The 12,813-nt window shown below is 43.3% G+C and overlaps 1 protein-coding gene across 1 annotated transcript in view; it reads left to right on the top strand.

Moving 5' to 3' along the window:
- The first annotated feature begins 432 nt into the window (after positions 1–432).
- Positions 433–12,813, top strand: part of ppm1lb (protein phosphatase, Mg2+/Mn2+ dependent, 1Lb) — a 53,722-nt gene continuing 41,341 nt past the window's right edge. Inside the window, exon 1 of the mRNA XM_080459962.1 lies at positions 433–1,324. Coding sequence (XP_080316088.1) covers positions 926–1,324 — 399 coding nt within the window. The 5' untranslated portion in view covers positions 433–925. The remainder of the gene's footprint in view (positions 1,325–12,813) is intronic.

Raw genomic sequence — 12,813 nt, 5'->3', positions numbered from 1 at the left:
ATGAAGTTTAGTTGCACTGTATCTCTCCTAGTTTTTTGTAGCTTTTGCAGTTTATTTGACTTTGTATTAAGTTTTGGTTGTTTTACTTTGATAATTGTGTAACTTTGAGATTTTTAATAAGGATTGTTTATAGAAAATCAGAATCAGAATTACTTTATTAATCCATGTGGGAAGTTCTTGTAACAAAATATTTCTGATTCGAGTTCTGATGTTTCTCACATATAATCAAGGTATAAACTATACAATAATATATAAAATACAAACAATTTATATTTACTTTAACCATCAGTTAGGTCCTTTATTGTGTGTCGTCATTTTATCGTTCATGGCCTAAAAAGAGAAACGAGAGGGAGTTGATGCAGGAATCTCCTGTGACTCCAGAGCGCATCTTTCCGAGCCGTCCCTGAATGCAGCAGGGCCGTTTAGAGACGCGGCCGCGGAGAGTCGCAGCCAGTGTGGCAGCTGGGAATGTGAGAGCTCCTACTCACGCCGCTATTTTCAGGACTTCGGACGGAGGGAATCTGCCCACGAGTCGGCTCCAGCAAGCCCTCTGGCTCCCTGTCAGGTCCGAACAGGAGCGATCTGATCGCTCGGTCCGGGGTGTCGGGGCTCTCGGACGCGTCTCTGATGGTCAAGCCGCTGGAGGAGGCTCAGTGCGGGGCTGCGTGCTAGAAGGAAACCATCCGGAGCTGCGGTGCGGTACGCGGACACCTCACTCCCCTCCCTCGGGCCGGCGGGGGTCCCGGTTAGAAAATGCAGTGAAAAGTGCCCCCCCGTTGAGTCACTGCACGGATTTTCTGAATGTCCCCCCGGTGTCAACGTGCCAGTTCCGCCGCGACAGAACCGATCGCGACGATGGAGTGAAATCCGCGGCGGGGGCGAGCGACACACAACCTGCCGCGATTTCCTGCATGTAAACAATTAGATGATAGAGGATACGATGACCCTGCTGTCCCTGCTAGGTCGGATCATGCGTTATTTTCTGCTCAGACCGGAGACCCTGTTCCTGCTGTGCATCAGCCTGGCCCTCTGGAGTTACTTCTTCCACACGGACGAAGTGAAGACGATCGTCAAGTCGAGCCGGGATGCGGTCAAGATGGTCAAGGGGAAGGTGGCCGAGATGATGCAGAACGAGCGGTTCGGCGGGCTGGACGTCCTGGACGCGGAGTTCTCCAAGACCTGGGAGTTCAAGAGCAACAATGTGGCCGTGTACTCCATCCAGGGCCGGAGAGACCACATGGAGGACCGGTTCGATGTGCTCACCGACATCGTGAACAAGACTCACCCGTCCATTTTTGGGATCTTTGACGGCCACGGAGGAGAGGTGAGTGTGGGAAGGCATCCGGATCCCCAAAGGGCGCAGTGCGAATATACTGTATATATCAAAAAGAGTGCTCTCAAGTGATTTTCTGGCGTTTTCGTGTGTTTCGTACCCGATCTGTCAGGTCAGGTTTGAGTTCTGCTCTACGATCTGCTGCAATTTTAATGGAAAGCGTGAATGAGACAAAACAAAACCAGCAGGCAAAAGTGTGACCTCACAGGAATGAGCTTTCCTTGCAGCATCCCGTCACAACTAACGATTCATTTTCTTTGACAATGAAGTGAATCAGTTTGGTAGACAATGTTAATTAGGCACCAGAAGCAATGCAACCATAAAGTTTCCTTGTATTTGATCCTCGGGGGTTTTGGGATTTGGGAGAGATGTGGCGCAGACTGTGCATTCCTCAACCCTCCACCATGCTTAGTCTCAGGCCAAAGAGTAATATCTGGTCCTAATTTTTTCCCACATCAAATAATGGCCTTTAGGGTCCATCAGCCGTAAAAGTCGTTGGGAAAACTCTAAAAGTCTTCATATATGATCTGTAACTGTTGGAACTCGCTTTACATTAAAGCATATTTCATAATTTCTATAACAATAATCAATTTGATTATAAAAAATCATAAAATAAAAATCACAATGGGAACCCTCCATCCCTTGTATATTGGTGTCAAATCATAAACTTTCATGGATCACTGTCCTGCATGTTTTATGTCCACATAATGTCTCAACGTTCTTGATTGTAATTACTGGCTCATTTTATGGCTTCATACAAAGCCTGATGGAAGCACATGATGCAAGGGCTCTGACTCACCTGCGTTGTTTCATGCCGCACAATTGACTAACAACACCGGTTTTGGTAACGCACTCATATAATTAAGTCGTTACATTCATAGTTCATTATTTGTTTTTCATGTTGCCAGTACAATACTGTAATTATTGATAGGTGTGTCCGCTCTTTGGTGCATACACACACACGGCCGTTGCTCCAGATTGAGTCGCCCCCACAACATTCAGGAATACTTATGGCAAGGATGTTAGTGAAGCAAGAGTTTAACCCTAAAGTCCCTCACTCGAGCAATGGATCGGCAAAAGATTTAGTTAGGGAACGTGAAAACCGATGCTTGTCTCCACTAATCACCCTCTCCGTTGGTCCTTGAACGAGGCCTCTAAACCTCTGATTGCCCCTCCGGTGCCTAGCAGTGGCAATCCACTGCACCCTCGGGATGATGAACGCACAAGATGAATGTCACTCAGTGGGACGCAGGTAGGTTATAAAGCAATTAAATTAATTACTTTAGATCACAACCTCATTTTTTTTTTCATTAGATTATTGTATTTAACTTTGATAACAGCTTGCTTGGCTCCATTAATAACCGAAGTCGAGTCACTGATCAGTCATCGGTTGCTCGCTGTCCTCTCCTCATCCATCGCTGGTTCTTCAACTTCCCCTCACGCTAACTAATGTTTGACACGAGCGCATTAACGTGACGCTGCATTCAGAGCGACAGGGCAACACTTTTTTCGCAGTGCAGCTCTAAATGAGTCCCTTTATGTCGTTGAAGCCACAAAGAGCGTTTTTTGAGATGATGCCACAGTCAGGTGGACAGATGAAAACACCCAAGTCGTTACATGAAGTCGTTCCAGATTGGACTTGTTTTAAGGGCTTCAGCCCTCAGGTGAGTGTACAGATGCAGCGGAGTCGCCCATTAAAAACACACACACAAACTGATAATAGTCTCTTCTTCCTGCCGCACTGCTTCTGTCCTGACGATCGCCTGTCTTCTTTCTGATTTTTGACTGCCGTGGTCTGATTGAGGCTGAGCGATGACATGCTAAAAATAGGCGGCCCAAGAGGATGGAGGTGGCTGTTCTTTTAGGGGAAATTAAATTTTTGGGCCGCGTTGCTGACTGCTGCAGCTTTTGACCAAAAGTGGTCATTGGATTGTTTTTCCCTACGGCCCTTTTCCTCATGCTTCCGCCCGCCGAGGAAGTTCATTTTTAGAGCTCAGTGACCTAAACCTGTTATCCCTACCGCAGTGACCACACATGTGTTTTAGACTCTTGAAGAAATACATTGTGAGGAGGAGAGAAATATGTGCTAATCTGACAAGAGAAGAATGAGTGGGTAAGTAATGGTGGTGAGAGCAAGAGGAGGTTAAGATTTGCATGTTTGAGAGTTTGTTTTATCCTCATGTGTCCACAGGCAACAATTTGCTCTGTTTTCATTTCCGCACCCGCTTTTGAAGTGTGTGAAATTGTTGCCAGCCAGCAGCCTTTAAAAACAACTTTCTCTGTTCAGTTAATTTAGTTTAGTTTTTTTTTTGTTGTTTTTTCTTCTTCTTCATATTCAGCCAGAGGGCACTGAAGGGAGCAGAGGAATCTTGCATGGCTCAAGGCAACCCCAGGAATACCGGCTCAGCTGGTTAGTTCGTGAGGTGTCAGACGCTTGCATTTCTCTCCACTCAGAGCCACACGCTGCACACCTCAATCACGCAGAGGGTGTTTAAAGCAGTGTCACACTTCTGTCAACGGCTGTCTGGCATCCAAGATTTAATAAGAAAATCGACACTCTTTAAATCCTTCCCTGAAATCCCGCAGTATATAAGACTGTATTTTTTACTGGGATATGAGTACGCCAGCTAATTAGAGCAGTGATTTAAAGAAGAGCCTCAAGGGAAGAGGTAGTGAATCCAACTGCAATTAGAGCTGCAACTAATGATTTTTTTTTTTACATTGACGATTCTGCTGATTAAGTCATCCACGTCAGCTTCTCAGTGTTCAGTTGACTTTGTGTTAAGAGAAGAGGACTGAAAATGAAAGAACCTTACATAACAACAGGTTTTGAAACTTTCATTATTTTAAGGGACACAAAAATCTCATACTGATCAACAGAGGGCCAAACTGTGACTGAACAATTATTCGTCCTATAACCTATCTAATAGGATATAAGATGAGTATCACCACTAATTTAATTAAACTCCCAAAATTCAGTGGAACTTGTTAAAAGTAAAAAAAAAAACGAGCGCTCGTGTATCGGACTCCTTCTGTTACTTTGAAATATGCCGGCATAAAGATGCAGTCGTTCCAGAGAAATTGCAATTGAGGCATGAATTGACCTTTCCTTTTACCATAACCTGGGAAAGTAATGATTTATTGATATTTTCTTTTTTTTTTAATTCAGGCTTGCGGGCTATAAACACTGGGAATAGGAGACATGTGACCCACGGGCGAGTTGGCTCTTTGCCTGCTGACCAACACTAGATAGTTGTTGTTGTTTTTTTATCCTGTTATTCATCATTGTCCTTTATAACTGCAGATGCAAAATGAAAAAGAGGTGCTTTTGAAAATTTGGAATCAGTCTGGCTAGTGATTAAACTCCGGTTATATTTGCACTGACAGACAAAGTGATTGCACTCATGTGAAAAATGAGCACCTAAATGGATTATGAAAAGCTTTTTAAATCGACCCATATTGTAACCCCCAGTGACTGTAGCAATTACAAGAAAGCAACTAATGAAATTTAAAAATGTGAGCTAAAAAAGCAAGAACATCCAAGGATGGTGTGGTTGAACAAAGAGAATGAAAAGATCAGACTTGAATCCTGGAATCCATTTGAGTCCAGTCAGGAGAATAAAGACAACTTACATTTGTCCAGTTTGTAAAGTGATACCACGGACAAACAACCAACTTTAGATGGGCCCAAATCTAAAACTGTACGCATACATGATCTGTCCATAACATAATTGACGCTCTCGGGTAACACTTGTTAATAGACTATATAAGGCAACACAATCCTGGACAGCGAAGGCTCGGTGATGCAGGTGGGGAATGGAAACTTTCCCATGTGGTCTTATTTAACAGACAAATCGCTGTAACTCAAACTGCAGCAGAAGCTGATGTTGGTTCTCATAGAAAGGTGACAGAATACACATTTTATCACAGTTGGTTGTGTATGGTGGACCGACAAAGTTTTTTAATTGGTAAAATTATTGACCAATAAACAGGTCATATATTATCAGGTGTAATTACTGTAGTTATTATATTATTTTAAGAATCAATGAAAACCAACCTGTTCCATCATTTCAGGTGCGACAACATAAGAGACGATCAAATTGTTCCTAATGCGTATCTAGTCGTTGGTTTTCGTGTTCGGCCTAAAAATTCGAGGAATGCACATACTTGTCTTTTGCCAATTGTCGATGAGCTCTAGTTCATCCTCATGACTGTTGCAGGGGGATGATATGTTCAGCTTAATGTGAAGACTGAAAACAGGTGCAAACGGCTGAAGTATGTCTGCCGGGAAAACCTACGTCATTAGGATTAATGTGCATTTGGTGGGGTTAGGGTTAGGTGGTACGATATGATTAGGTTAGTGAAGAGGGAAAACCGCATCGTTCCCGGAAGTCACACTCTGTCACTGTTCTGCGACCTCGCTGGAACCAATCGGTTTACCACAAGATAAAACATCATTCTGGGCGAGATAACATCTGGTTATCTCTATTTCCCTCCTCACAACATTCTTTTTTTAATTTTCATTTTGCAACAACAAAAACAACCCTAGAAGACATTTACCACAAAAATGGAAAACAATAAACAAGCAAACAAAACAGTAAAAAAAACAAAACAATACAAACAAAAAAAGGTTTTTGGCGAGGGATCACGCTACTGGGTGATGTTCCCAGGTAGCTCAGTTTTTTGAATATGGTGGTATCAGGGGTTTGTCACTGCAGATGCTTCGTTATTTACCCATTTCCAGGCATTTCCAGCACAAGCGATGAGTCTGCTCCTGATATGTAGTTGATGAAAAGGTTCCATATTTGATGGAATTTATCTTGCTGATGTTTTGTTGTCTATGTACTTTCCTCTAGGAGGAGAGTTGTGGCCAGCTGGGACAACCATCTGTTTGTTTGGGATCCCTTAATATTTTTTCCTTGTGAGGGCTGTTACTCTTTTCGCCAAAAGAAATGCTTAAATCTATGAATATCCGTTTCTTAATCTTCAAATTCCCAGGTACAAGCCTCATATGAATAGCTGTGGAACGAAGGCGCCTAGAATCTGAAGGACGTCTTGAATGCGTTGCTCTTGACGTCTTTGTCGGAATGTTTGGATTTCAGTGGCGGCTTACGTACAATGACAAAGTGTCCTCCTTTCCCTCTCACATGTGGCGATGTCCAGCATTTCTTCATCATGTGATCGGCGCTAGCGTCAGCCTCCAGAGCCCCGTCGCCAGCGGTGAGCTCTGGTTTGGCACTTGATGATGCCAAAGCTGGACTGGATTGAGTGCGCGCTTCCTTTGTGGCATCCGTATTCTTTTCAACGGTGATGTTGTAGTTCGGTGGTTGTCGTAGCAAGAGTCGACTGACATGCCTCCCTTCAGCAAGCCGCCATAACCAGAAGTGGAAAGCTTCAACCTGTCTTTGCACCACACACACATCGCAATGCAAATTCAATTTTCCGACTGCGGTAAAATCAGTGTTTAATGTGAGGATATCCATCGGCTATCTCAGTCACATTAAATGTTGGCTCAGTTGGGGGGGATTTATCTGTTAAACGGAGGTTGGTTTTTAGCTGACACATGGGAATAACCTGCATGAAAGTGATAACCCTGGGCTCTCTCCATCCATTAAATGGTAACATGAGCCATTTGTTCCTTACTGGGATGTAGAGAGTCAGTTCGCCCCTCCCTGTCCCTCTGTCAGGTTGTGGCTTCGGGCACTGCTAAATTACCTTAACTGTGGAGTACAGAGAAGTCATTCACTGAGTCTGGTTAACTTTTGAGCGTGGGCTGTTTCTCTTCTTTTTTTTTTTTTTTCTTTGCCATCCTTCTCACTCTTTCATGCGGTTTCGATCAATGATGTTTGTTTTTGAGTGGGCTGTGATAGATATGGTCTCTCGTTGCAAAGGAGGCAGCAGGGGAGTTAAGAGCCTATAAAAATAAATAAATAAAGGAGCACATCTAGAGGTAAAATCTAATGCTTGATGACCATTTTTAGGGCTTCTCTATCAGTTTGTCCTCAGCTCACCTTTACTTCGTAATGAAGCAAAGGTGAGCGATTTCATTTTCGACTTCATTATTCATGTCTTGAATAGTAGAGTTGGACATCTGAGAGTGGCCGTGCAGCATAATTCACCAAGGACATTATACAGGGGAAGTTGTTTGAATTTGCAGGTGTTTTTAATATATCTATGTGCATGCTTGCATTTTACCGCAGGAGCACATGGTGGGTTGTGTAGTTTAGATACCAAGCAGTTTGAATTTCTCCTGAGCTCATTCTCACTGGAGAGATGAAAGAAAGACCCGGCATGTGACTAATTGCACTGTTGGCATTACAGGATTAGAGAGAGAGAGAGAGAGAGAGAGAGAGAGAGAGAGAGAGAGAGAGAGAGAGAGAGAGAGAGAGAGAGAGAGAGCAAACAAGGAGCAGGCTGGTGGGAAGACCAAGGACAGCAGTGTGTGCCTGAGAGTATGAATATTTATTTTGGTGTGTGGCTTGGAAGCATACAGAAGAAGCTGTTTTCCCCCTTCATGGATGTTGACGGTTCAAATGAGGATGAGAGGGGCAGTTTGGTGTTGTGTTACAGGCAAAGATGACTTCAATATGAAAGTGAAACGCTAAAGGCCTATCAGGAGCAGACACCTGCTTCACACTAACTGTGCCCTCACCAAGGTGTATAATTGACTTCACAGGCGTTCATTTTGAAATAAATTGCATTAGCTAAATAAATTTAGATGGAAAATTCTGGCAGCCAAGGAATTACAATCACTTTGTTCATACTATACCTCAGCAGAGTGTATGGGAGTAAGAGCGTATTGGCGCGCTCTCATCAGAAGAAAAACGGCGTCGTTACAATTGATGTAAATGAGAAAGTAGTTGCGAGTGCCTTCATCATCATCTCAAAGAAAATTTTGATGGTTACAATCCGATCCTCACAGTGCAAATAAAATCCCCCCCCCCCCCCAAAGAAAAAGCTCAAAGAGCTCTGCACATTCACACACGTTAGTCTGCTTTCATCCGTGGTAGGAGTTAAGACCTTAAAGGAGCCAACGGAGCAGATATCTTTGAAGAACAATCTCCTGCAGAGTCCAACAGAAACCCACAAAAACATCCTCTCCCAACATGCCAAGTGTTCTCCTGAAATAATACACTTTTTCCTGGGTGTGTTAACATGTTCTGTTCCCGTTAAAACAACCTCTGGCGCACATGCTTCATTGTGCACCATAGGGAAACAGTCCGCATTTGACCCATGCTATTCATAGTTAACCCTGACCGGTAACAGTGACCCCCCCCCCCCCCCCCCCCCCCCCCCCCCCCCCCCCCCCCCTGCAATGCCTGCCGTTTCGATGCCTTGCTCGTGCTTCCACAGTGGGGGACAAAAGGGTGGACACAACTCCTGCTTGTCCATCCAATCGTGGAATTGTAACCGCTGCCATCCAGTTGTGCGCCTGGTGTGCTTATGAAGCAGGCTTTCATCCTCTTGCCAAACTCCAGTGCAGAATGATGGAGGTCTAAATGCAAACACAGACAAAAGCGCCTTAAAGTGATACATGGATATTAGAGGTTCCATAGCCTTGAAGCAGATCAGAAATATTACGCACAATAGTGGTGTTTCTGAGCTCTGAAGCTTCTATACATTTTATAAGCTGTTTACAAGTTTTTATCTTGTAAATAAAACCACAACAATGATCCAGCATACATTTTGTAGTATTTAGCTCAGAACACACATCATTGGTTTGGTGGCTGCATGATGGAATATAAGTGACAGCGTCTGCCCAGAGGGTGTTGCGAACACATTGACTCTGGTAATAAAAATGCCCGTGTTGTGTCGTAGCAAACCAGACCAGACTGCGATTGATTTCTTACTTTTCATCTTTTTTTTTTTCTTTTTTTTTCTTCAAACCCCAAGTGTGAGCAATGACCTAGCTTTCTGGTCCAGCCTGAGTACTCCTGTGCTTTTCCATCATCCTTCGCAATCCTGAAGAACTTCCTCATGCCGGATGTGGACACAGGCGAAGCCGAGGTCTCCGAGTCTGGTCAGCGCTGCAGCCAAAGTTGCTGTAACCTCCCGGGGGGCACTCATTTCAATTTGGATGGGAAATCTTCCAATATACAACAGAAACCTACAGTCACCCACTAGGTTTGTAAACACAGCTGACTGCGGACTTTAGCTTGAGCATTTATACAATCATCTAGAAATAAAGAGATTGTGCAGGGACACAAATAGGTTTTGTTTCATCCTGTGGAGATTATCAAACTCAGATGTTCATGTTTTGCTCCATGGAGCTTTTAAATCAGTTTGATGAATGCTTTGGTTTCACGATCCCCTTATATTGCTGCCATGCAGTTGTTTTGGGCTTTAGTCGGGAGCTGTTGAAAAATAATCAAACTCAAATCCGCACTTCCAAAGCAGCACCAGTGGCAGACTGACAAAGATAATGTCTGACTGATGAGGAAATTGTCATATTTTGCAGCTCAGAGACTGATATTTCCTCAGATTTCTTTCGAGGGGTTTTCTTTTCAAAGTGTCCACTAAATAACTGGATGGGGAACTCAAATAGTTTGTCTGGCTGACATATTGTCGACATTGTTTCACAAGTCGGAAGTTTCCCCTTCATTAACTGTGACATGACGAGCAAGTTTGATCCATAATCACAAATTCACGAGAGAAACTCAGTCCACAAACTAACTGGTAGTAAAGCAACAAGTCCCTCACATCACACTGAAGCGTCCTTGTGTGCTGCTAAATTCTTGGCAGGCCCGTCAGTTTACTCTGCAATTTCACTCAGCGGGACAAAAAAAAAAGAAAAAGAAGACGAAAAAAGTGGAATTCATCTAATGAGGATCCGCAATATTAGTCATAATTGCTATTATCCTCCTGTTCTGTCATTAGTGGCGAAAGCCCAGCACTTGACATTTCAGCCCTTCCTTGATGTGAAATGAAGCAGAAAGCAGAGGACACATGGGAGGTCATGTTCTGTTGGAAAATACTTGTGCAGCTGAGAAGAGAGCAGAACATTGGAGAGCTTTGCTGAAAAGTCTTCTGACCTTTTAGTAATTTGTCCCGGGTGGGGAGGTTTGCTTTTTCAGCAGAGAGCGAGGACTGTCGGGGAGCGACTGAAAAGTAGACTCATGAAGTGAAAAACAGCAAGTAAACGTATGAATGGGGCTGTTGCCCGTCAAGAAACCGAAATGTTTTTGCCCGGTAGTAAACATCTGTAATCTCCTTTTCTCTACCGTGAAATAAATGGGAGCCTTTTTTTTTTTTTTAATTTAAATCCTCTACCTGTAATACCATTTTTCTACGACTGTCTTTGCATGTTAAAACCGTCTCTTCTTTTTTTACACGATAAGAGCATTTAGTGAGTTAATAAGAACATTGAGCTTTGGGGTTTGGTAGGCGTTTGTGTGTGTGAAAAGGATCGTGTGCGTGTTTGCCGACAGCATGCGGCGCCAGATAAGAGCGCCTTCCTTAACCTCAGTGTGCCGTCCTTCCCCGCTGGCACTGGCTGCTCGATAATTTAACACTGTCCCTGTCAAACACTCCTGTTAAAGCCCCCCCCCCCCCCCCCCCCCCCCCCGACTAAATATACATCCTCCTTCAGGCAGAGCGAAGCCACGAGGTCATTGTTCTTCTCGCTTCACACCGTGCCTGTGGAGTTTTTGTGGGAGGAGGTCTCGTCTTCGGAGTTGTTTGTGAAGTTGGAGCTTTGAGGTGTTTAGCTCCACTTTGTCCTCCTCCACTTCACCCGCTCCTCTCTCTCTCTCTCGGTCGGGGCCAGTCGGAGCTGACGTGCAGCTGAAGGGTGGGATTGGTAATGAAGCTGTTGTGTGTGGTTGCCAATTCCACCACCCTCTCGTCACCCCCCCTCCCCTATGAAACCCTGTTCTCCCTTTTTTACCCCCCCCCCCCCCCCCCCCTTCTTTCACACGGGCTTGGCAGTAAATGAATAACCCCCGAATTCTCCATCTTCAAGACCACGTCAACCTGCTATCCCTCCACACTACAACGTCTCCTTTCTAATCCCAATGTGGTTCTCATGCTCGCACTGAAATGTGCATCTTGAATTATTGAGTAATTTCATTGCTTTGCAATTGAGCTTGTTTTTGGTTGTTGTTTTTGTGTTTTTGGAGTGGAGTGGATTGAATTTGATTTAAGTTAATCTGCAGTGAATTAGTTGGAATTCAGTTGTACCAAATTGACTTGAATGGAATCATATCTAATTGAATGGAGTCTAATTGATCTGCATGGGGGGAAAAAAAAGCATGCTTCTATGATTACCTATCTGCAATGAACCTATTATTAATAGACCCTGTGGGATCAAATCATATAAACTGAACTGAATTAAATTAAACCAAATTCAATTGGTGGTCGTAAGTCTACATTTGATTAAGAAATATAGATATATTGCCATCTCTCTCTCTAAGAAAACCATTTTACATTGTGTGAAAACCAGCCCACATACTCATAGTAGAAGCAGTTCTGCTCCTCAATCCTACGGGTTCTGTTGTAAAAGTCAGACCTGTTGATGGATGTTAATGCCCTGTCAGCTGGGAAACAGTTATCGTACCAGGTCATGAAATCTTGTAGTTGTCCTGCATCTCGAAGAAGAATAGTTTCTGTCTGGATTTTCACCAGAGTAGTTCACAGTCCATCTGAATCCCCCCTTGCTGATGTTGGGTTCTTAATTGTATTAACTCTGGGAATTCTCCACCTCCCTACATTTCCGGTTGCTGTTTTAAATCAGTTAAAAGCCACTTAGCTCTAAACTAAAACTGAATTTACTAAGAAAAGGGTATTTTTTTCCTTCTTCTTCTTTTTTTTTATCCTTTTTATTTTCCTTTTTCTCAAATAACAACAAAAAAAACCCAAAACAAAACATTCCCCTATACACACATAAAATCGTAACATGTATATTAAACAAGCGTGGATACAGACACCAAGATTGATTATTTGAAGACATATTCCTTTGTTTTGCAACAACCCATTTCGATTAATGCCCAAATATTCCTCGACATCGTTCCATATTTGCATTAAAAATCTCTGTTTTCGGTTTTAGCCTCGCAGTCATTTCTTCCACGACGGAGACCCGCTTCAGTTTCTGTCTCCGCCGTGTTATTTTGTGTCCTTCCAGTTCACAGTTATCATTTTCTTGGCATCAATATCAGGATTCCGCAATATGTACCTCTGTTCTGTGTTATATGTCTTTTTTTTGTTTTGGCTCCCATCAAGTACACCACAGGGTCCACAGGAACATTTACTTTTAGAGTATTTTCTAGTTCTACTTCAACATTTTTTTCAAAACGCTTGAATTGTTGTGCAGTCCCCATAGATGTGTGTATGATCACTGATTCTTCCTCCTGCACATGTCACTTAACTGTGTCTTGACAAACAAAGAAATATAACAAGAAATATTGGAATATCTCATTTTTAATTTCCAATCAAACTCTTTCCATAGTTGGCTATTTAGTCTTTTGTGACTGTCTGCACACAAC

The sequence above is a fragment of the Lipophrys pholis genome (genome assembly GCF_963383615.2).
Source record: "Lipophrys pholis genome assembly, chromosome: 3".
Lineage (NCBI taxonomy): Eukaryota > Metazoa > Chordata > Actinopteri > Blenniiformes > Blenniidae > Lipophrys > Lipophrys pholis.
Note: the sequence above shows the minus strand (reverse complement) of the source record. Positions and strands in the feature narration are given on the sequence as shown.